Source organism: Spinacia oleracea, chromosome 3, assembly GCF_020520425.1.
Source record: "Spinacia oleracea cultivar Varoflay chromosome 3, BTI_SOV_V1, whole genome shotgun sequence".
Lineage (NCBI taxonomy): Eukaryota > Viridiplantae > Streptophyta > Magnoliopsida > Caryophyllales > Amaranthaceae > Spinacia > Spinacia oleracea.
This window is the reverse complement of record NC_079489.1, coordinates 158,213,731-158,240,858: the sequence shown is the minus strand read 5'-3', so window position 1 is coordinate 158,240,858 and position 27,128 is coordinate 158,213,731. Positions and strand designations below refer to the sequence as shown.

General features: G+C 34.5%; 1 protein-coding gene across 1 annotated transcript; it reads right to left on the bottom strand.

The window, feature by feature from the left end:
* Positions 1 to 11,627: 11,627 nt before the first annotated feature.
* On the bottom strand, positions 11,628 to 16,671 carry LOC110775111 (protein trichome birefringence-like 4). Its single transcript, XM_021979717.2, has 5 exons — positions 16,274 to 16,671; positions 14,104 to 14,263; positions 13,611 to 13,792; positions 12,993 to 13,151; positions 11,628 to 12,295 (listed from the first exon to the last, which is right to left on the bottom strand). Exons 1-5 carry the CDS (start codon positions 16,669 to 16,671, stop codon positions 11,962 to 11,964), a joined length of 1,233 nt encoding a protein of 410 aa, XP_021835409.1. The 3' UTR covers positions 11,628 to 11,961.
* Positions 16,672 to 27,128: the final 10,457 nt, after the last annotated feature.

Genomic DNA, 27,128 nt, shown 5'->3' with positions numbered 1-27,128 from the left:
GTAAAAAGCAATAACATAAGGGGAAACAAGGTAAAAAAAACGCGAACATCCTTTGTTCGCGTACTATGCACTTTGATATCTAACATTTTCACCGGTCTTTCTTCTTATGGTATACGGTTGCAACATGCACGTGCAACTTATCCAGGACATACTCTCTTAATTGCGAGGTATGAATATGTTAGGTTATGATACATATGATATTACATAAATCATGCGGAAACAACCATTAACCCAGGATTACATATTATTTACACATAATCATATAGCATAATTTAGATGCATACTCTTTGTTGCGTGCCCTCCCTAGCTGCGCCCGAACCGAACCAGAACAAGTCTTTAGGACTCCAAGTGTCGTCCCTCCGTAGATAGTCCACAGCACGTCCGGATCCGCCTTAAGATTGACCAACTAGAATCGCCCTTAAGGTACTAGAATTTTCGGCACTTTTGAGCAAGATGTGTGGCTGAATTTTTCTCTCAAAAACTCACTTTGAATACTTTGAAAACTCGTTCTAAATTGTGAACCCAGGCCACATATTTATAGGGGTATGGAAAGGGAATTGGAATCCTATTCAGATACAAATTAATTAAACCTAGAATCCTACAAGAACTCTAATTTAATTAATTTATCAAATAGAATTAGGAATTTAATCATTAACCGAACTCTGCACGTTTTAGGAAACGTGCACGAACACAAACACTTACACACGCACACACGGCAGCCACGATGGGCTGCCCATGCGTGCGCACGAGCAGCAGCCCACGCAGCTAGGCCTGCGCGAGCTGCAAGCCCACGCAGCTCCCGCGCGCGCTGCGCGCGCTGTGCGCGCTTCCACGGCCTGCTGGGCCTGGCCTTGCGCTGGGCCTGGCGTGGCTGTTTGTGCGGCGCGCTTGGCTTGCTGGGCGATGGCCTGGCTTCGTGCTGGGCCTCGTCCGGCAGGCCTCGTCCGATGCTTATTCGTACGATACGCTTCCGATTAAATTTCCGATTCCGGAATTCATTTCCGATACGAACAATATTTAACATTTCCGATTCCGGAATTAATTTCCGTTTCGAACAAATATTTAATATTTCCGTTTCCGGAATTATTTTCCGATTCCGGTAATATTTCCGATTCTGACAATATTTCCGTTTCCGGCAATATTTCCGATTCTGGTAATATTTCCATTTCCGATAATATTTTCCGATACGTACCATGTTTCCGTTTCCGGCAACATCTACGACTTGGATAATATTTATATTTCCGATACGATCCATATTTCCGTTTCCGGCAATATCATCGTTTCCGGAGTATTCATTTCTTGCCTGTGACGATCTCAGCTCCCACTGAAACCAAGATCCGTCGATTCCGAATATCCATAGATAGAGTATTTAATGCCATTAAATACTTGATCCGTTTACGTACTATTTGTGTGACCCTACGGGTTCAGTCAAGAGTAAGCTGTGGATTAATATCATTAATTCCACTTGAACTGAAGCGGCCTCTAGCTAGGCATTCAGCTCACTTGATCTCACTGAATTATTAACTTGTTAATTAATACTGAACCGCATTTATTAGACTTAACATAGAATGCATACTTGGACCAAGGGCATTATTTCCTTCAGTCTCCCACTTGTCCTTAGGGACAAGTGTGCATTTCCTAATTCCTTTGTCGCTCGATGCTTGCTCTTGAACATAAGGTAAGAGTTGTCATCCTTATTATGTCCAGAGGTGTTCCTCGGTTTCAGAGTTCAACTGATCAAATAAACAGATAATCATAGCCTATGATTCATCCGAGCACGGCCATGCATTTCACAGTTTCTAGCTCTCCGAGTGGCCTTGTACAACTTTTAAGCATCTCATCCCGATTTATGGGAGGACAATCCCAATCTTGCGATCTTGAGATTAGACTTCGTTTGATAGGTGATTACCTGAGCGTTGCCTTTATAGCCTCCTTTTACGGTGCGACGGTTGGTCAACGTCAAAGCAACCAGTTCTCAAACAAGTAATCTCAAATCACTCAGGTATTGAGGATTTAGTGTCTAATAATTTAATGAAATTTACTTATGACAGACTTTCATCTCTTACAGTAAAGTTTCATAGGTCTTGTCCGATACTAGTCTTCCCAAAGTAAGTATCTATGCAAATGATTATGACATTGCCATGTCCACATAGTTCAAGAAACAGAACTACTAGTCATCTTGCATTCTAATCGTCTAACGTTTTCTATGCGTCCAATTTTATAGAAAACTTCGATTAGGGACCATTTTCAACATTTGACATTCAAGTTCACTTGATAGACATTTCTTAGTCACAGGACTGGTCCTGACAGTCTATCTTGAATATATCGTCAAATTGAAGGGACTCATCATTTAATAAACCACAAATTAAATGGAAAAATGAATTCTTTTCATTTATTGTGAATGATTAACCAATAATGTTTTACAAAGATTTAAACTGTAAAACTTTAAAACATTAAACAGAGACATCAAAGCCATTCTCCAATATGCTTGATTCCCATAGCTGCAGTGTGCGAGTTGTGCTTCGCTTGCTGCAGAGGTTTAGTTAATGGATCTGATATGTTGTCATCAGTTCCAATTTTGCTTATCTCGACTTCTTTTCTTTCAACGAACTCTCGTAGAAGGTGAAATCTACGAAGTACATGCTTGACTCTCTGGTGGTGTCTAGGCTCTTTTGCCTGTGCAATAGCTCCGTTATTATCACAATACAGGGCTATTGGTCCTTTAATGGAGGGGACTACACCAAGTTCACCTATGAACTTCCTTAGCCATATAGCTTCCTTTGCTGTTTCATGTGCAGCAATGTACTCCGCTTCAGTTGTAGAATCCGCAATGGTGCTTTGCTTAGCACTTTTCCAGCTTACTGCTCCTCCGTTGAGGCAGAAGACAAACCCAGACTGTGATCTGAAATCATCTTTGTCGGTTTGGAAACTTGCGTCCGTATAGCCTTTAACAATTAATTCATCATCTCCACCATAGACCAGGAAGTCATCTTTGTGCCTTTTCAGGTACTTCAGAATGTTCTTGGCAGCAGTCCAATGTGCCTCTCCTGGGTCTGACTGGTATCTGCTCGTAGCACTGAGTGCGTACGCAACATCCGGGCGTGTACATATCATAGCATACATTATTGAACCAATCAATGATGCATATGGAATCCCATTCATTCGTCTACGCTCATCAAGTGTTTTTGGGCACTGAGTCTTGCTTAGAGTCATTCCATGAGACATGGGTAGGTAGCCTCGCTTGGAGTCCGCCATCTTGAACCTATCAAGCACCTTATTGATATAAGTGCTTTGACTAAGTCCAATCATCCTTTTAGATCTATCTCTGTAAATCTTGATGCCCAATATGTACTGTGCTTCTCCTAGATCCTTCATCGAAAAACATTTCCCAAGCCAAATCTTGACAGAGTTCAACATAGGAATGTCATTTCCAATAAGTAATATGTCGTCGACATATAATACTAGGAAAGCAATTTTTCTCCCACTGACCTTCTTGTATACACAAGATTCGTCTGCGTTCTTGATGAAACCAAAGTCACTGACTGCTTCATCAAAACGTATATTCCAGCTCCTGGATGCCTGCTTCAATTCGTAGATTGACTTCTTTAGCTTGCATACCTTTTTAGCATTCTTTGGATCCTCAAAACCTTCAGGTTGTGTCATAAACACAGTTTCTGTTAAAACGCCGTTTAAGAAAGCAGTTTTGACATCCATCTGCCATATTTCGTAATCGTAATATGCAGCGATTGCTAACATTATTCGAATAGACTTTAGCATTGCAACTGGTGAAAAGGTTTCATCGTAATCCACACCGTGGACTTGCCTGTAACCTTTTGCAACCAATCTAGCTTTGAAAACTTCAAGTTTCCCATCCTTGTCCTTTTTCAGTTTGAAAACCCATTTGCTTCCAATGGCTTGGTAGCCATCTGGCAAATCGACCAAATCCCATACTTGGTTTTCAGACATGGAGTCTAATTCAGATTGCATGGCTTCTTGCCATTGCTTGGAGCTAGGGCTCGTCATAGCTTGTTTGTAAGTCGCAGGTTCATCACTTTCAAGTAATAGAACGTCATAGCTCTCGTTCGTCAAAATACCTAAGTACCTTTCCGGTTGAGATCTATATCTTTGCGATCTACGCGGGGTAACATTTCTAGATTGACCATGATTCTCACCAGATTCTTCTAAAGATCTCTGAGTTTCATCCTGAATGTCATCTTGAGCATTCTCTAGAGTTTGTTGTTCGACTCGAATTTCTTCGAGGTCTACTTTTCTCCCACTTGTCATTTTGGAAATGTGATCCTTCTCCAAAAAGACACCATCTCGAGCAACAAACACTTTGTTCTCAGATGTATTGTAGAAGTAATCCCCCATTGTTTCCTTTGGATAGCCCACAAGGATACATTTGTCAGATTTTGGATGAAGTTTGTCTGAAATTAATCGTTTGACGTATACTTCACATCCCCAAATCTTAAGAAAAGACACATTTGGAGGCTTTCCAAACCATAATTCGTATGGAGTCTTTTCGACAGCTTTAGACGGAGCTCTATTTATAGTGAGTGCAGCTGTATTTAGTGCATGTCCCCAAAATTCTAATGGAAGTTCGGCCTGACCCATCATTGACCTGACCATGTCTAGCAAGGTTCTGTTCCTCCGTTCCGACACACCGTTCCATTGTGGTGTTCCAGGAGGAGTCAATTCTGATAGAATTCCACATTCTTTCAGATGGTCATCAAATTCATAGCTCAGATATTCACCGCCTCTATCAGACCGCAGTGCCTTAATCTTCTTGCCTAATTGATTCTCTACTTCACTCTGAAATTCCTTGAATTTGTCAAAGGATTCAGACTTATGCTTCATTAGGTAGACATAACCATACCTACTGAAGTCATCAGTGAAAGTGATAAAGTAGCTGAAACCACCTCTAGCATTTGTACTCATTGGTCCACATACATCTGTATGGATTAAACCCAGTAGTTCATTTGCTCTTTCTCCAACTTTAGAGAAAGGTTGCTTTGTCATTTTGCCAAGTAAACATGATTCGCATTTACCATAATCCTCTAAGTCAAATGGTTCTAGAATTCCTTCCTTTTGAAGTCTTTCTAAGCGTTTCAAGTTTATATGGCCTAATCGACAATGCCACGGATAGGTGAGATCTGAATCATTCTTTTTGGCCTTTTTGGTATTTATGTTATATACTTGTTTGTCGTGATCTAATAAATAAAGTCCATTGACTAATCTAGCAGATCCATAAAACATCTCTTTAAAATAAAACGAACAACTATTGTCTTTTATTAAAAAGGAAAATCCCTTAGCATCTAAGCAAGAAACTGAAATGATGTTTTTAGTAAGACTTGGAACATGGAAACATTCTTCCAGTTCCAAAACTAGCCCGGAGGGCAACGACAAATAGTAAGTTCCTACAGCTAATGCAGCAATCCGTGCTCCATTTCCCACTCGTAGGTCGACTTCACCCTTGCTTAACTTTCTACTTCTTCTTAGTCCCTGTGGATTGGAACATAAGTGTGAGCCACAACCTGTATCTAATACCCAAGAAGTTGAATTAGCAAGTATACAGTCTATAACGAAAATACCTGAAGATGGAACGACTGTTCCGTTCTTCTTATCTTCCTTTAGCTTCAAGCAATCTCTTTTCCAATGCCCCTTCTTCTTGCAGTAGAAGCATTCGGATTCAGAAGTGGGTTGACTGACCTTCCTCTTTGCAGATTTGGCGCCAGTTTGCTTAGTTGGGCTGGCCTTGTTGCCACCTTTCTTAGCATTCCTCTTCTTTCCAGATTTCTTGAACTTGCCCCCACGCACCATAAGCACATCCTGCTTATCACTTTTGAGCGTCTTTTCAGCGGTCTTCAGCATACCGTGAAGCTTAGTGAGCGTTTTGTCCAGACTATTCATACTGTAGTTCAGTTTGAACTGATCATACCCGCTATGAAGAGAATGGAGGATGGTGTCTATAGCCATTTCCTGAGAAAATTGCTGATCCAGCCGACTCATATTCTCAATGAGTCCAATCATTTTGAGAATGTGTGGACTTACGGGCTCGCCTTTCTTAAGTTTGGTCTCAAGAATTTGCCTATGAGTCTCGAATCTTTCGACTCGAGCCAGATCTTGGAACATGTTCTTCAACTCACTGATGATTGTGAAAGCATCTGAGTTGATGAACGTTTTCTGCAGATCCGCACTCATGGTGGCGAGCATTAGACATTTCACATCCTTGTTGGCATCAATCCAACGATTGAGGGCTGCCTGAGTGACCCCGTCGCCTGAAGCTTCGGGCATCGCCTCATCTAGGACATACTCCTTTTCTTCCTGCATAAGAACTATTTGCAAGTTCCTTTGCCAGTCAAGGAAGTTTTTCCCGTTCAACTTCTCCTTTTCGAGAATTGATCGAATGTTGAATGAATTGTTGTTTGCCATATTAAAAACTACAATTGAAAAGAATAAACAAATAAATAACCATTCACAGTTTCTCTTAATAAACTTAAATTCTAGCATACATGCATAATTCAATGTTTATTAAGCATTTTATTCAAATTATGTGTTCCGGCAGGTGTGAATAAAATGATTCCAAGATCCTAAAATCATTGAAGAACTAAGCACAGTTTGTCGACTTAATCCTAGAACATCTTAGGTAAGCAAAAGCCTTTTGCTAATAGTCTAGAAACTATTCTTGGTTGATAGGTACGTCTAAGAACTTATTAGGTAAACCTATCGAATTTGCCACGACATAAAAGGACTCCTTACTTATATCGTTGAGTTTCACCAAAACTAACATGTACTCACAATTATTTGTGTACCTTGCCCCTTTAGGACCAATAAGTAACACCTCGCTGAGCGAAAACTATTACTAGATTGATGTAAAGGATATCCAAGCAAGTGTATATTTTGGCATGGCACCTTTTAACTCAATTTTTAAGTTTGGAACTTAAAGCTCTTACTATGTTGGTTAGATTTTAAGTGAACTAAAATCCTTAATCATGCAACATAATCAAACTTTTGATCTCATGCATTTTAAGACATATTTAAAAGCAATAAATAACTTAAAACATGCATAAGATATTTGTGATCTAGTATGGCCCGACTTCATCTTGAAGCTTTAACTTCAAAGTCCGTCTTGAAAATCTCCGTGGGAGGCACCATTTTCTTCAAATAGGATAAGCTATAACTAATTACAACTATTTGATGGTACGCAGACCATATTTGAATTGAAAAATAACTTTGGTACTTCAGACCAATTACATTCAAATTAATGGTACGCAGACCATATTTTCTATCCTATTTGGGCCATACTAGTCACTTCATAACCTGCAAAACAGTACATATACAATATATACCATTCACCCATTCATTATCATGAATGGCCCACATAGCTGGTTAGTAAAACACATTATGCATCACGTAAACATTTGCAGCAATTAATCAAGGGCACCAATAATCTACCAATTATTCAGTCCTTATTAATTCTAATCAAGTTGTTTTAACCTTAAGGATTTGCAGACCTAATCAAGAGTTTATGACAAAAAAACGCTCCCACTTAAACCAATAAATTCATATGCTTTACTAATTTTAAACATAAAAATGTATTTCTAGTCTAACCGGAAACATACAAATTTAATTAAAATTTAAAGCTCATATAAATTTAAATTGAATCCAAAAAGTTTAATTTAATTTCAGTCGTTATTTAAATTAATTCATGATTTTAATTTTAGTAAAATAATTAGAATAAATAACATTTATTATAATTACAATATTCAAAATTAAAATCCAAGAAAATAATTTAAATTATTAATTTTAAAATTAATTAAAATTACGTGAACTGAAATTTTCAAATTAAACATTCAAAACGATCTAATCGTAACGCAAACACCCTACGCATTGCACGCCCATGGGCCGCCCGCACACAGCCATCGCTGGCCATGTGCGCGCAGCCCATGCGCTCGTCGCATAGCTGCTGCATTTCCATCGCAAGCCATCGCACGCTGCGCGCGCGCCAGCGCTCGTCGCACGCGAGCCATCGCTCGCAGTGCGCGCGAGCCATCGCTCGCTGGGCGCGCGACATCGCTCGCTGGGCGCGCGACATCGCTCGCTGTGCGTGCGAGCCATCGCTCGCTGGGCGCGCGACATCGCTCGCTGTGCGCGCGACATCGCTCGCTGGGCGCGCGACATCGCTCGCTGGGCGCGCGACATCGCTCGCTGTGCGTGCGAGCCATCGCTCGCTGGGCGCGCGACATCGCTCGCTGTGCGCGCGAGCAACGCTGGGCGCAGCGCTCGTGGCACGCGAACTTGCGCTCGCTGCGCGCGAGGCTGCGCGCTCTTGCGCGAGGCAGTGCGCGTTGTGGCGCAGCTCGCTTGCTGCCCACACGCGACTGCCTTGGCTCGCCCTTCGCCCATGCCCATTCGTCCATTGCTCGTGGCCCACGACACAAGGCAGGGCTGCTGCCTTGTGCACGTGCACCATGCCTTGCTCATTGCATTCGTGCCGCACGGGCGACGAGCTCCCTTGCTCGTCGTCGCATGCCCGCACTATACAACACCCCTTAAGGGTAACACGAAGCGTCCATTGCTTTGTGCGTGCAAGTTATATGAACGAATCGCATAAAAAATTTAAAATTTATAAAATTAATGACAAATTAATAAATATTATTAATTTCATAATTTTAGGGCGAAAAATCGAAAATTTATTATTCAATTGATTTCCGATTTACATGGATTCAAGTCTAGGTCATAAAAATTTAAAATTTATCAAAAATTTACAATTTTTATGGTGGTTTTTAATCATAGGTTTCTAATTAAATTATAATTAATTATGAAAATCAAATTAATTCTAAATTATTCTAATTTTCAACAAATTAATCATAATTACAAATTAGATTGCATAATTAACAAGGCTAGGCATTCAAACTTGTTAAACATATACAGTAGGTCAATCAAAAATTCAAGATTTATCAACAAGAATCGCAAATATTTAATTTAACATCTTAAATTTACGAAATTTTGCATTCGAAAAACTAAAACCTTCGAAAAGTCATAGTTAGGCTTCGAATTTGAGAATTCTGGGTTCGGCAGAAAAATACTAATTTTGTCAAAATTTTAGAATGCCTTTTACATGCGAAATTGACACAAAAATCACTCGATTTGGATGAGTAACGAAGAAACTGCCGAAAAACTGCGTACGTATAATTAAATAAACGCAATTTGCAATTAATTAACAATTACGAAAATTAATCACCCCTTTTAATTCTTGCAAATTTGTAATATTTAACCATGTTCATGCAATTTAGATTATGAAAATAATAAGGGGCTCGTGATACCACTGTTAGGTTATGATACATATGATATTACATAAATCATGCGGAAACAACCATTAACCCAGGATTACATATTATTTACACATAATCATATAGCATAATTTAGATGCATACTCTTTGTTGCGTGCCCTCCCTAGCTGCGCCCGAACCGAACCAGAACAAGTCTTTAGGACTCCAAGTGTCGTCCCTCCGTAGATAGTCCACAGCACGTCCGGATCCGCCTTAAGATTGACCAACTAGAATCGCCCTTAAGGTACTAGAATTTTCGGCACTTTTGAGCAAGATGTGTGGCTGAATTTTTCTCTCAAAAACTCACTTTGAATACTTTGAAAACTCGTTCTAAATTGTGAACCCAGGCCACATATTTATAGGGGTATGGAAAGGGAATTGGAATCCTATTCAGATACAAATTAATTAAACCTAGAATCCTACAAGAACTCTAATTTAATTAATTTATCAAATAGAATTAGGAATTTAATCATTAACCGAACTCTGCACGTTTTAGGAAACATGCACGAACACAAACACTTACACACGCACACACGGCAGCCACGATGGGCCGCCCATGCGTGCGCACGAGCAGCAGCCCACGCAGCGAGGCCTGCGCGAGCTGCAAGCCCACGCAGCTCCCGCGCGCGCTGTGCGCGCTGCCACGGCCTGCTGGGCCTGGCCTTGCGCTGGGCCTGGCGTGGCTGTTTGTGCGGCGCGCTTGGCTTGCTGGGCGATGGCCTGGCTTCGTGCTGGGCCTCGTCCGGCAGGCCTCGTCCGATGCTTATTCGTACGATACGCTTCCGATTAAATTTCCGATTCCGGAATTCATTTCCGATACGAACAATATTTAACATTTCCGATTCCGGAATTAATTTCCGTTTCGACCAAATATTTAATATTTCCGTTTCCGGAATTATTTTCCGATTCCGGTAATATTTCCGATTCTGACAATATTTCTGTTTCCGGCAATATTTCCGATTCTGGTAATATTTCCATTTCCGATAATATTTTCCGATACGTACCATGTTTCCGTTTCCGGCAACATCTACGACTTGGATAATATTTATATTTCCGATACGATCCATATTTCCGTTTCCGGCAATATCATCGTTTCCGGAGTATTCATTTCTTGCCTGTGACGATCTCAGCTCCCACTGAAACCAAGATCCGTCGATTCCGAATATCCATAGATAGAGTATTTAATGCCATTAAATACTTGATCCGTTTACGTACTATTTGTGTGACCCTACGGGTTCAGTCAAGAGTAAGCTGTGGATTAATATCATTAATTCCACTTGAACTGAAGCGGCCTCTAGCTAGGCATTCAGCTCACTTGATCTCACTGAATTATTAACTTGTTAATTAATACTGAACCGCATTTATTAGACTTAACATAGAATGCATACTTGGACCAAGGGCATTATTTCCTTCAGAATACGCCATGCACTCGATTTAAATCCATGGGTAAGGCTAACCTATAATTAGGCTACCTTCCCGCTCCTTTCTAAATCTCATAGGGACCTATGTACTTTGGTCTTAACTTTCCTTTCTTGCCAAATCTCATAAGAAACTTTGAGCAAAACCTTATCGCCCACTTGAAATTTCTCATCCCTACGCTTTAAGTTTGCATAACTCTTTTGACAATCTTGCACTACTTCGATCTTTGACTGAAGCCCTAACTTGATTCATTGTGTCCTCGATCATTTGAGATCCTAATAAAACTGTCTCACAATGTAATTCCAATGTAGTGTACTTCTACACTTTCTTCCATATAATGCCTCAAGCAGTGTCATGCCTATACTTGCATGGTACTATTGTTGTACGAGAATTCAATCAAATCCAAACTATCTTCCCATTCTCCTTGAAATCGATGACAAACGCATGCACGAAGCACGTCTTTGAGTGTCTGAATAGTTCTTTTTGTCTGCCCATCTATAGCAGGATGAAATGCAGTACTCATTTTCAATGTTGTACCAAAGTTCTTCTGAACGCTCTTGTAGGAGTTTAAAAGAAACCTTGAATCCCTATCTGAAACGATGTAACCTCACAACGTATTGATGTTAGACTTAGCAAGTTGTTTTATTTTCTAGGTCTCTTTCATGGTATAAACACTGCTGACTTGGTCAACCTATCCACCACAACTCATATGATGTCGTTTTCAACCTTTTATTTAGGCAAACAAGTGACAAAGTCCATTGATATACAATCTCATTTCCAACTTGGACACCAAACCTCAAGAGGTAGATTATATAATAAAGACGCAAACTATTACATATACAAAAAATGTGATGACTATATAGAAAGTTATATTAGGAGACTCTCCTCGCATTTCTGAATTGTATTGTGTTTTAAAATGTACCGATACAAAAGACCAAAGAAAAACAAGCTTAAAAAATGGTACAAAAAAAACTAGTAACTAGGGCTCGTTCGGTATCGTTTTTTGTTTCCAATTTTCTGTTTTTTACAAAATTAAAAACCAAATTATGAAAACCACAAAAAGTAGTTTTCCGTTCTTGTTGTCAGTTTTCAAAATTAACATGATTACTATAGGGACGATTATTTTTTAGTTCATAATTCAACCTAAATCATATGACTTATATGACCAAAAAATCAAAAACTGAAAACTGGCAGTGATACCGAACGGGTCCTAAGTTGTCATGTTGAACCCTTTTGAGGAGAATAACAAAGAGGCATACAAAAGTTGGTTCCAAGAGTCTGGAACTCCAGGAAGACACCAATGGCTACAATCTTGTATCACTCCTAGCCTCAACTTGCTACCAGGATATCGATATATAGAAGGATGACCATCTTTTCTATAAGCAGTTGATTTGGTAATATTGAGATAAATTACTGGTGTTTTCATCTCTGAAATTACTGTTTCAAGAGTTTGCATTAACCATGAATATGGCTTTAATAACTTCTCGTCTGTTATTGGTGTGATTTCGTTATGACAAGTCCCTTTTGTATCCCAATCTCCTCCCCTATATAAATACATCAAATTTATCATACAAAAACTAATCAGAAATTCTTATTTATAAGTGGTGTACGATATTTATTGAATAACAGAGTAAAAATTAACTCAAAATACTTAAAAGTTACTCCGTATTTATTTTTAGTGATAAAGTTTTTCATTTTAATAAAAAATATTTCTTCAAAATTACTACTCCCTCTGTCCCGGAATACTCGCACCGGTTTGACTTTTTGCACTATTCACATAATTCACTTTGACCCTATTTTATTTCTAGTATATGAAAACAAAAGTTAGCATATAGTAATATATTGTTGGCTTCATCTTAAGATATATTTTCAAAATATTAATATTTCATAAGTTTTTATAATATGTAGTTAAATATATTGGTGGTCAAAGTTGTGCATTAGCAAGCGTGTCCACTCGAACCGGTGCGAGTATTCTGGGACAGAGAGAGTAATAATGTATAAAATTAATCATTTAACCCTTTGACATGTTTATCTATCAATTTTTATTTTATAATGTAAAAGTTAATCAAAACATATTAAATATTATAAAAAAACTAGGTAAAAGTTAAAAAAAAAAAAAAAAAGTCAAAGTTATCACGGTGTACAATAAATTTATTGTATACCTTTTGAAGACAAATTAATACTTCATAGGACATTTGAAATGTTAAGAATTTTATTCGAGTTAAAGCATTTCTTAATTACCTGAAATGAGTATTAGCATAGCCTCTGAAAAAGACTTTGGTTTTGGTAGTGTTAACATTTGTGTCAACCCATTTTGCCCAAGTTTTTAATGCTTTGGTGTATGCTACTCCCACGGTCATGTTGCTTTGTATAACATCACCCTCCTGGAAAAAATTCTCTCTGCAAAAAAAAAAAAGTACACTAATTTTATACCATTACATATTCTCCCTGCTAGGAAAAAAAATAAAAAATAAATAATAATAATAATAATAATAATAATAATAATAATAATAATAATCATGATAATAATAATAAATAATAATAATAATAATAATAATAATAATAATAATAATAATAATATGAATTAAATTGAATTGAATTGGATTGAAATCAAATCAAATCAAATTAACTGAAATTAAGTTAAATTATCTGAATTAAAATTAAGTTAATTAACGTTAATAAACAAAAACTAAATTCAACTAAATTAAATTAACTAAACAAAAATTAAATTAATTGAGCTGAATTATTATGAATAAGGCATTATAAGTCCAAAAGAACGGGGTCTTATCCGTCACACTTTCAAAGTACAACTCTAAAATGTTTTATATTATGAGATGGAGGGAGTAATTTTATTCATACCCGTTTTTAGACTTGTTAGGATTCCACCAATGACCAGTATTGAAGATGAGAAAATCGGCGTCACGGTACTTTGAGATTGTAGCTTCCATAGTGTCCAGTCTCAACGTTTCTTTCTTATTTGGGAGTTTATGTTGTTGGACTAGGAAGGGTGCTGTGATTAGTGATATGCTGCAATTATAATCCTAACACCGTGATAAAAATTAAAACCAATCAAGATTCAGGAAAAGTCAAATCGCAACCTAAGTTAACACCATCAAGATTCATGAAAAGACAAAAACATGACAAAAATTAACACCAATCAAAATTCAGGAACAATCATATCACGATATTCTCCCTCCATTTCACGAAAAAAGTCACGTTAATCCTTTTACTAGTTTATATATCGACCACTTAAATTCATACGAAGTATTAATATACGGTATTTTGTAATGGTACTAGTAAGTTTTTTTGTGATTATCCAAAATAATGCAAGAATTATGTATAAAAGATTTACCTTGAAATAATAGTTATAAAATAAGCCAGATCTATAGGTTTGCCCTTTAAATGCCATCAAATGACATATCAAAGATTGGCACATATTCCTGCTTAGTGAATCTCCCACAAACACTAATCTCTTCCCTCTTAACATCTCCATCATCTTCTTTGCATCAAACCTAGTTAATTAAATTAGCAAAAATTCAATTATTATCTGCTAATTTAATTCATTTATATTAAAACAATAAGAAATAATCTATTTTCTCTGTTGTCATAAACATTGACCAAAAGATTACTTAACAAGATATTAGCCCGTGCGATGCACGAATTTTATTAAATTGTTAAATTAAAATAAAACTCCTATATATACTAACTGCTATATTTTATATATTATATTAGATTAGTTTTTTATTTTGGATTAAATTATTTTTGATTTATTTTTTAATTATTAGAGTATTTAACTTCGGATGAAGTTGTATATGCGTAATATTAGTAAATAATTAAATAAAAATATATACGTGACACCTAATTATTTATCTACGTGGCACTCGACTTTTTTTTACTCAAAAATAATTTTGAAATCTTATTTTTCATTTGCCGAAACCATTAGATTTTCTACGCGGTGCTCTAATATTGTATTAGTGTTTGATTTTGGATTGAATTTGTTTTAGATTAGTGTTTAATTTTGGATAAATTTTATATTTTAGATTAGTGTTATATTTTAGATGAATTTTATTTTAGATTTATTTTTTAATTATTAGATTGTTTGATTTTGTATATATGGAGTTGTATATATTAATAATTAATTAAAATATCTATGTGGCACCTAACTAATTATCTACATGGCACTCGATTTTTTTAATTCAAAAATAAATTAGAAATCTTATTTTTCATTGGCCGAAACCAATAGTAAACCTAGGTGGCGCTCTAATATTTCAGCAAATATGTATATATTAGATTTTCAGTTACTTGCTTTCAAAGATAAGTTCAACGAAGGTCATTTTTACATTTATTGATATAAAATCATTAGATCTGTTCGGTATCTATTTTGTTTCCAGTTTTTCGTTTTCTGAAAAATTAAAAATAGAAATAGAAAAAGCATAAAATTGTCATTTTCATTTTATTTTTTTTGCCAGCTTTCAAAATCAACGTGATTGTTATATGTATGACATTTTTAGTTCATGATTCGATTTAAATCATGTTACTTTCAAAATCATTAAACCGAAACCTGACAATCCTAACCCATTCATATCGTTATTATTTCATGTATTATGTGTTTTTAAAAACTTAAAAAAATATGGAAACCACAAAAATTAGGGCTCGTTCAATATCACTTCCAGTTTCCAGTTTTTGATTTTTTTTTGTTTTATAAGTCATATGTTTTATATTAAATCAGGAACTAAAAAGGAATTGTGACTACTAAAGGAATATCATTTTTATATTTTTTTTACATTTTCAAGCAAAATATGTGTCTGCCCTATTTTTCAAGCTAATTAGCTCTAAAAATGCTATGTGACCAAACAAAACTAATTTAGAAAATGTGCAATAATGGTATAGTTATTAGCTTAACATTTTTTAACATTTGCAAGCTATTCCCTTTTATCAACCATTGGAGTTTCTCTAATCATACTTACAGTAATCATGTTAATTTTGACAATTGTAAAACTACTTTTGTGGTTTTCATATTTTGTAAAAAACAGAAATCTGGAAACAAAAAACGATATTGAACGGGTTCTTACACTACAAGAAATTGTACCATTAACGACGGGAAATCCCGTCGCTAAAGGCCAATAATCGTGATTAACGACGGGATCTCATGTCGCGAACCCGTCATATAAGGGGGCCGTCGTTAATGGAAAATTTCGTCGTTAATCCGTCGTAAAAGACATTTGCGACGGTTGTTCCCGTCTTTGTTTGGTTGTAGCCCCGTCGCAAAAGGCTTTTGCGACGAGATTTTTGACCCGTCGTTATTAGGTTGTCGTTAAAGATACAAATTCTTGTAGTGTAATTAGTATCCATTTTTTTTACTGCCAGTATTAAAAATTAATATTACTACATGTATGAGTATTTTTAGTTCACGACTTAATCTAAATAGTTTGACTTTCAATTTAAATCATAAATCCAAAAATTAAAAACCGGCAATGATTTCATTTATTATGGAAAGAAAAAGGAAGAAATTAAGAGTAGACCTTGGAATGTCACACCCATAAGGTTGCCACCTATACTTCAAATAACCAAGATCATGGCGGCCATTGTTGAAGCAACTGAATCCGGGTTCGACATACGGGCAAGACGACGGGTCGTAAACCGGGTACGAGTCGTCGTAAACCCATCTTCCATCAAAGATGTCACAATGTTTCTTATTTGAAGGTGGATCAACATTACTATTATTATTAGCAAAAGAGTTGGTAGTGTTTGAGAAGGAGAAAAGTTGGAAACTTAATGTTGATAATAATGTGTTGGTTGTTGATGGGTAATTAATTAAGATTAGAAGAGATGAAATTAAGACAAAACATGTTAAGATTAATGTGGTTGTTCTTGTTGATGAGAGATGTTTAGAGATTGAAATGTTTTGTAATGTTAACATTGTTTTGTAATTCTAATTAAGCACGAATATATATATATATATATATATATATATATATATATATATATATATATATATATATATATATATATATATATATATATATATATATATTAAGTGCAAAAATAGCCATCAAAATACTTTATATACTGGTTCTCTCTGCACGTATTGGTTCTATAAGCACGTATCATTGTAATATAAAAATACATATGTGATGGATAATGGTGGGATGATGGTGGACTTTTGGACATAGTGGTTAATTGGGAGAAAAAAAATTGAAAAAATCGAATTGAGATGGTGGTTGGTCAAAATATGGTTTATGTACCCGGGTGCACAATGTTTACTGTACACCCTGTTTTTAAATGAATATATAGTTCAAATACAAAGAACATATTGTTTATACCCAAAGAACATATAGTCAATGAACATATAGTTCAAATCCATAGAACATATAGTTTAAATATTTCACTAGTACATGTACATTGAAATCATTCTCAATGTTCATTAGATTTTCAATAAATGTTCAACAGGGTGCACAATGAGCACTGTGCACCCGGGTGTATAATCCAAATTGCGGTGGTTGGGACTTGGGAGGAAAATAAAAATTGAAAAAAAAACGAGTTTGCAGATTGTTAATGTTAACAGCAAACAAGCAATAACAGTATAACACCTTATCTTATAGGGGATTAAGGTATTTAGGGATAGGCTTTTTAGGGACGACTGAACTCCTACAATTGGAGACTTCGTTCGTGAAAGGGTAATTTCTTTGGAAACTACCACGTGACGTTAGAGTTGTGAAACATATGGAGTAGTAAACAACAAAAGGAAAATTTGAAGGAAAAAAAAACAAATTGATGGATAAAAGGAGCTGAGGGGATGACACAAGACATTTAATCCACTATGGGTTCGCTTTTTAAATACATATGTATATAGATTTACTTTGTGGTCCATCTGGGTTCTTCATAATGAAATCCGCATCTGTAATGCAACATGGAATATATCCAGGTGCGTTTTACATTCGTTAGGTTTCTCGATCGACGGTTCTTCCAGCACACTCCTTGGCTTCGTATGCCCGACGTAGGCGGGTTCTTCGTCATCGTTTTTAAGTTTTTCTAGTTTTTTTTTAGGTTCGGTTTGGTTTTTATTCCTCTTGTCAAAAAGAAAATAATAATACTTCTTTTGTTCCTTAATATTGCACCATGTTAACTTTACGCTTCCCAACACACAACTTTGACTCTTAATCTCTCGAATTATGCATGACTAAAAATTATAGAAACTTAATATTATAAAGTATATATATCGAAACGAATCTAACAAAATCATACATGATTACATTTTTTTTTACGTATATATTACATAATATGGTCAAAGACATAACGTACGTGGATAATGTAAAAGTCAACATGGTGCAACATTGGTGGAATAGAGGAAGGAAAAACTATGAAGTATATAAAAACTACTAGTTAGATACATGTGATCAAATAGATAATTAATCATGCACGCTGTTCCGAAAATAATTATCTCTATTATATAAGCCAAGAGGGAAGGTTATTTCGTAATCACGCTTTTGGTGTTCCCCTAGGATTTTACTAAACTACCATCTATGTTATTTAAGCATAGCTATTAATGAAAATACCCCATAAATATAACCATTAATGTTAATATGTCAGGATTCATAATCCTTCCGTATCTCATGTAATTAGATAGGTGATTAGACGTTACCTAAGTTATAACCTATAATTACGTAGATTAGTTTGTATATATGTTGACTTATGTCATTCTCATCAACCAGGAAATATTGTCTAATAATATATATGGCTAAATATGATGTAGAGAATAATATACAAAATATGCGTATAATATATCAGTTAAATTTAAATTGAAAAAGGTCAGAAGACAAATATTCAAAAAATTAAAGCTGCATACATGATTGTACACAATTTTTTTTTTTTTTGATAGATAGTAGAGATTTATTTCCAAAAATCACGAAAGCACAAACGTCATACAAACACAAGTTCCAAACAGCCAACAGGCAGGAACTACCCAAAACAAACACAAGCCAACTGCAACCGCAGCAAGGCACCCAAAAACCTAGACTACGCTAGCAAATTTCTTAACACTATAACATCTAGTATAGATTAACATTAAAGCATGCCTAACAATCATATTGGTAACACAATTTTATTTTACAATCCCCATTTGATATTGTGAGAGCTTCTAATATTGTACTTTGTATTCGGTTGTCAAACAAAAAGAACGTAAAAATTCTATATGGTTAATTTTTTTTATATATTGGTTGATTACATTTAATCTCGCAGATAATTTTTCTTTCTTTTCGATGGTAGCCATCCCTCGAGTAGTTCATAATCAAAATATACAAATCAGAGAGAGAAAGTTTATTTTCTAATAAGGGCGCATTAGAGGTGATATACGAAATAAGAGGGATACGTAGTACTATTCTATTATAGAAGAGAGATAATATGTAATCTCGCACGCAACGCGTGCATATAAGACTAGTATAATACAGACTAGATTTTAGCCCGTGCGATGCACGGATTTTATTAAATTTTTAGTTTAAATAAAACTCTTATGTAGATACTAATTTTATATACTTCGTATTAGATTAGATTATTTTTTGATTTTGCATTGAATTTTATTTTAGATTTACTTTTTAATCATGAGAGTGTTGGTTTTTGGATGAAATTGTATATGCGTAATATGAATAATTAATTAATAAAAATATCTATGTGGCACTTAATTATTTATCTACGTGGAACTCGACTTTTATAATTCAAAATTAATTTTGAAATCTTATTTTTCATTGGGTGAAACCATTAGATTTCCTATGTGGCGCTCTAATATTGGATTAATGTTTGATTTTAAATTGATTTTTATTTATTTTATTTCAGATTAGTTTTTGATTTTGGATAAATTTTATTTTGATTTATTTTTTTAATTATTAGAGTGTTTGATTTTAGATGGAGTTGTATATATTAGTAATTAATTAATTAATTAAAATATCTATGTGGCACCTAATTAATTATATATGTGGCAACTTATTTTTTTTATTTAAAACATAAATTAGGAATCTTATTTTTCATTGGCCGAAACCATTAGTAATCCTATGTGGGGCTCTAACAATTCAGCAAATATACCTATTGGATTAATGTTTGATTTTAAATTGAACTAGATTTTAGCCCGTGCGATGCACGGATTCTATTAAATTTTTATGTTTAAATAGAACTTCTATGTATATACCAATTTTATATATTATATTAGATTAGCTTTATTTTGCATTGAATTTATTTTAGATTTATTTTTTAATTATAAGAGTGTTTGTTTTTGGATGAAATTGTATATCCATAATATTAATAATTAATTAATAAAAATATCTACTTGACACTTAATTATTTATCTATGTGGCACTCGACTTTTTTAATTCAACATTAATTTTGAAATCTTATTTTTCATTGGCCGAAACCAATAGATTTATTTTAGATTTATTTTTTAATTTTTAGAGTGTTTAAGTTTGGATGGAGTTGTATATATTAGATATTAATTAATTAAAATGCGCTCTAATATTTCAGCAAATATGCCTCCTTTATATATGTATACCAGATTTAAACACGTGCGATGCACGGTTGTTTATATTGAATTAACTCATACTCCGTATTATCATGTTATATTGAATTCTTTGACTCTGAACCTAAGTCTATATCCTTTTATTATCTCCTACTAATTTACAATCCAATTTCACATATCTCCGTGAACTTGGCACTAACTTAGCACTAAAAAAAAAAATTATTTTTGCTGAATTTATATTATCTGAACTTATTTGAACTTAACTGAACTTATCTAAACTTATTTTGTCTGAAATAAGTCAAAAAAAGTCTAACAGAACAGAAGATTTTGTACATTTGTGTGTTAATTATATTAATTGATACTCTATTGAATAATCGTTTTGAAAATTTTATGTTTCCTAAACTCAACTTTGAACACTTAATACTCGTAGATTGAATTTAAAATTCGAGTACTCCGTAATACGGTTAACCTAAATAATAAGTAATTGTTTGTAATGTCCCTAATTGTGAGCAGCTATAAGTCTTTGAACTATGTGACGATTATTTCGGGATAAAGGGAGTATTCGAAATTTGTTTTAGGCGTAGGGAATAAGCTATTGTAATTGTTTGTAAAGACTTCCTCAATACAGTTCAACAACAAATCAAACACTTAAGAGAGTGATGGATAGCTCAGTTGGTTAGAGCTTCCATCCCGGTTCCAGGTGATCCTGTGATCGATTCTCATCCCCGCCCTTGTGGCTCATTCGCACCAAAAAAAAAACAAATCAAACACTTAAAAAAGTACTACGTCAATTAAATGCTTCATGTAAACAACAAACAATCTTTTTTGGAATAACATATAATAACATCAAATTAAAGTAGAAAGTATCTCAATAGATCAAAACTAAGTCTTACCAGTTGAATGACGCTGTATAAATTTAACCTGCATACCTAGCAAAAGAACTACACAAAAAAAGCGTATTAATTAAACGCAAATCATATTTACAGATACCAATGACTACAAAAAATAAAAAATTATTAACTACTTCTTTCCTTTTATAAACTTATTATAATATTATTTTTTGTGCCAACTTTTAATTTTAATTGGTCCAATTTTTTCAACTCATTAAATTTCTTTACAATTTCCCAAGTATGTTAAGTTAGCAATCTTTGTGCTTTTCCATTATTGGTTCATTTTGATAAATAAAACAATCTTATTGGTTGTTGTAATTATTAGTGGATTGGGGTTTTACTTGGTTTATTTTTTTAATAAAAAACCAAAAGAATCTTTATTATACGTTAATAAACGTGCAAAAGTCCAAACGTAACAAACATTTTGGAACGGAGGGAGTAACACATAAATTAAGGAAAAAGTTCTAAATTACGTAGATAAAGCTATAAATGCACAATCTGTAGTATAATGATATGCTATGTATCTTCCCGTCAAAAAAAAATATATATGCTACGTATTTTTTATGATATATATGCTAAATGATGGAAGGAACGACATTGCGGCTAGAATTCGTTCAATTTCTGATTATATCAGCATAATTTCTGAAATGATAGAATTTTGAAATTATATCTATCTAATCATAATTTATCTTTATGTCATCATATTTTAATACCAATATTTATCCCAAATTTTTAATCTCACTTTTATTACCTTAAAATAAATTTAATAAATTATTGTATGACTGGACGATCCTACATGGCGCTCTAAATGCTCTTGAAAAAACTCCCCTTTATATATATACTAGACTTTAGCCCATGCGATGCACGGTTTCTATTAAATTGTTACGTTAAAATAGAACTCTTACATATATCAACTGCTATATTTTATACTTCCTCCGTTCCGTAAATATCGCACCATGGTTGACTTTTACTCATTTAACCATTACTTTGACTATTAATATCTCAAATCGTGTGCAAGTAAAAATTATAAAAAATTAATATTTAGAACGTATATATCGATACGAATCTAACATGACCACACATGACTAAAATTTCCTTACGTACGAAGCACAAAAAATGGCCAAAGTCGTAGTGTGAATAGTGTAAAAAACAAATGGTGCGATATTTTCGGAACGGAAGAAGTATATTAGATTAAATTGATTTTTTTTATTTTGGATTGAATTTCATTTTAGATTTTTTTTTTTAATTATTATAGTGTTTGATTTTGGATGAAATTGTATATAATAAATATTAATAATTATTTAATAAAATTATTTACGTGGCACCTAATTATTTATCTGCGTGGCATTCGACTTTTTAATTCAAAAATAATTTTGAAGTCTTATTTTTTATTGGTTGAAACCATTAGATTTCCTATGTTTGATTTTGGATTGAATTTTATTTTAGATTAGTGTTTGATTTTGGATGAATTTTATTTTAGATTTATTTTTTAATTATTAGAGCGTTTGATTTTGGATGGAATTGTATATATTAGTAATTAATTAATTAATTAAAATATCTACGTGGCACCTAATTAATTATCTACGTGGCACTCGATTTTTTAAATTCAAAAATAAATTAGAAATCTTATTTTTTTATTGGCCGAAACCATTAGTAATCCTAGGTGGCGCTCTAATAGTTCAGCAAATATGCCTCCTTTATATATGTATATTAGATTTTATTTATTTGATTTTAGATTAGTATTTGATTTTGGATAAATTTTATTTTAGATTTATTCTTTTAGTTATTATAGTGTTTGATTTTTGATGGAGTTGTATATATTAATTAAAATATCTACGTGGCACCTAATTAATTATCTACGTGGAAATCGATTTTTTTTAATTCAAAAATAAATCAGAAATCATATTTTTCATTGGCCGAAACCATTAGTAATCCTATGTGGCGCTCTAATATTTCAGCAAATATTCCTCCATTGGCCGAAGCCATTAGATTTTTCTACGTGGCGCTCTAATATTGGATTAATGTTTGATTTTAAATTGATTATTTATTTAATTTTAGATTATTGTTTGATTTTGGATGAATTTCATTTTAGATTTATTTTTAATTATTAGAGTGTTTGATTTTAGATGAAGTTGTATATATTAGTAATTAATTAATTAATTAATTATCTATGTGGTACCTAATTAATTATCTACGTGGCAATCGATTATTTTTTAATTATTAGAGTGTTTGATTTTCGATGGAGTTGTATATTTTAATAATTAATTAATTAAAATATCTATGTGGCACCTAATTAATTATCTATGTGGCACTTATTTTTTTAATTCAAAAAGAAATTAGAAATCTTATTTTTCATTGGCCCGAAACCATTAGTAATCCTAGGTGGCGCTCTAATCTTTCAGCAAATATGCCTCCTTTTTTTTTTTTGATAATTTGCAGGATTTTATTCAATTGGCTTTCCAAAGTACAAGGATCAAATACATCTTTCAATTCGGTCTACTGATAGCCAAAGACAGCTTGGCAAACATAATTAACTTTAGCATGATTCATCATAGCCAAGCGATAAATTCAGCATCTCTCACTAGTCCTTGTTTAGCCAATGAGTCTGCTACAATATTTGTAGCCCTGCTTCTATGGATGATTTCCAGATTTAAGCCCCCCTTTCTTGCGTTTCTTATGAAGTTTAGTTGGAAATTCATGTTCCATGGCCCTCCCGAGTCATCGTTGCACCACCTGACAGCATTTGATGAGTCTGATTCTATGACTAGTGGGTGATTTTTGAACCTCTCGCATTTGATGGAAATCTGGACGGCCCTGAAGATAGCCAGAATTTCGGCACAATTAATCTCAATGGCGGGTATTGGGCTTGAGAACATGCACATAAACTTGCTGCTGCAGTTGCGAAGTACTCCCCCGATTGCTGAAGCAGATTGCACTCTATTCACTGAGGCGTCCACGTTCCATTTAAGGGAACCAAAAGGCGGTGGCGACCAGTTTTGGTCCGTGGGCAGCGATGGAATGTGGCCTAGCTTCCCATTGGGCCTTGCCCACATTAGGCACATTGGGTTTCTGAGAATGTCCTCATGCGAATAGGGGTGTGAATCTCTCCACCCCTTCATCCACCAACTAAGCCTTGTGAGTGATAGTTCTTGGAGTTGTTCCACTGTGCTTGTGGTGTTGTTAAAAATCCGGTTGTTTCTTCCTTCCACAGCGTCCACATTATGATAAAAAACATTGCAAACCAAACTTTCTTGAACAAAATTCCCTTGCCCATGAATCTCCACTGTTCGAAAGCCTCCATAAGGCTCGAGGGGAAAGCCCACTGGAGTCCCCATAGGTTTAACCACCAAGACCAAAGATTCCAAGAGTAGCTGCAATGAAGTAGCAAGTGGTTGTGATCTTCAGCAGATGATTTACATAGTGCACATGTATTTTCCTCCATCGGGATGACACCAATATGGGCCAATTTCGCCCTCGTGTTCACTTTTCCAAGTAGGGCAAGCCAAATAAAGAACTCGATACGGGGGGGCACTAGACCGCGCCAAACTCCTTTGATAGTGTCATTGTGTGCATGAGCATAAGGTTTTGCAAGCTCCATACATAGGGATTTAACCGAGAAGTTTCCTGATTTGTGTGGTGTCCAAACAAGAGAGTCGTCGCTACTTGGTGATAGATGAGCGGTTTCGAGCATAGTTTGCAGCGATGATCTTTCCTCTATGTCCCTGGGTCTTAGGAGTCTGCTCCATGAGAAGCACCATACCCAATTGTGCCCATCCCAGACCCCCATAGATGCTATTGTTGCGAGTTGATTTGTGGCCAGTTTGAAAAGGCGAGGGAAGGAGAGTTTTAGAGGTGTCTCACCGAGCCAGAGTTCATGCCAAAATAGGGTTGTAGACCCATTCCCGACACGCTTCCTGATCTTATTGTTTAGGATAGAGCCTGCTTGCGGGTGCTTCAATACGGCTTTGCATATGTTCATCCATGGTCCTCCCTTTGGTGGTAGAAACAGATCACGAATTGTGAAGGATGGGGAATATAGGTACTTGTTGGTGATCACACGGTGCCACAATGTGTTTGGTTCATTGAAAAATCGCCAGACCCATTTGAAGAGCAGTGAGAAATTTCTATGTATGAGGCTTCCGATGCTTACTCCGCCTAAGCATTTGGGAAGTTCTAACAGGCTCCATGGGGCAAGGGCGAGAGATTTTTTCCCAGTATATCCACACCATAGAAATTGCCGTTGGAGCTTATTTATTTTTTCAATGATGCCTTTGGGGATCGGAAATAGTGACATGTAGTATAAAGGCAAGCTTGAGATTGAGGCCTTGATGAGGGTAATTCTACCTCCCAGGGACAGCATTTTCCCTTGCCATGTTGCAAGTTTCTTGCTTATGCGATTGATTATGGGTTCCCATGCATTAAGTTGAGAGAGTGATCCACCGATGGGGAGCCCTAAGTATGTGAAGGGGAATATGCCTCCTTTATATATGTATACTAGATTTTAGCCCGTGCGATGTACGATTTCTATTAAATGTTACGTTAAAATAAAACTCATATATATATATATATATATATATATATATATCAACTGCTATATTTTATATATTAGATTAGATTGTTTTTTTATTATTATTATTATGGATTGAATTTCATTTTAGATTTATTTTTTAATTATTATAGTGTTTGATTTTGGATGAAATTGTATATAAGAAATATTAATAATTAATTATTAAAAATATCTACGTGGCACCTAATTATTTATCTACGTGGTATTTGACTTTTTAATTCAAAATTAAATTTGAAGTCTTATTTTTTCATTGGCCGAAACCATTAGATTTCCTACGTGGCGCATTTGATTAGTGTTTGATTTTGGATGAATTTTATTTTAGATTTTTTTTTATTAGAGCATTTGATTTTGGATGGAATTGTATATATTAGTAATTAATTAATTAATTTAAATATCTATGTGGCACCTAATTAATTATCTACGTGGCACTCGATTTTTTTAATTCAAAAATAAATTAGAAATCTTATTTTTCATTGGCCGAAACCATTAGTAATCCTAGGTGGTGCTCTAATAGTTCAGCAAATATGCCTCCTTTATATATATATATATATATATTAAATTAGATTAAGATATCAACGTGAACAATAAATAACAATCATATCATGAAACACGTAATATCATGACCATGCATTGACCTAATAAATTGATTGTCATAACGTATACTGTTGTAAAAACGTGAATAAAACTTTCACGATAATTGATAACAACCCGACTAGAGATGGCAATATAATTCAGCCCAAATCAAATTCGATTCAAACGAGAGAAAAAAAAAATCAAATCCGAATCCGAAGAAATAGAAAATCCGATCTGAATATTATACGAGGTGGAGTTTGTGTAAAGTTCGACAAATTCGACTTGAATCCGGTTACCTCATCAATAAGGGTGATGATAAAGCTATAAAACTCGTAAGTTGCGACAACATTTAGTTAAATGTTGTCGCAATCTTACGTGTCGGGTTCTAAAAGGTACCCATAGGCGCCACGTAGACAATGCGCCATCAAAATATTTTTATTACCAATGCAATATTTTTACTATGAAAATAAGCTTCCCCTACCTAGTAAGGCTAGTATACTACTCCGTACTTCCTATTTCCGTTGACATATTTTGACTTTTGTTACTTTGACTTATATACTCTTCTCCATCAAACTATTTTTTGTCATATTATACTTAATAAAGAAATTATTCATGTACATATAAGATCTTGTTATGTTAGATTCATGTATTTAAGAAAAATTACTATTTGATAATTAAAAGTAATAATAAAAAAAAAAAAAAAAAAAAACTTAAAAGCCCTTGAATATAAGAGAGGATTTAATGTTTTTCATGAAACTAATTTAATAATGATTTCGATTTTCCAGGTTTAGCCACAAGAACACCCAAATTTTGTTGGAAAAAAATATAGTGGGAAGAGAAGAAAA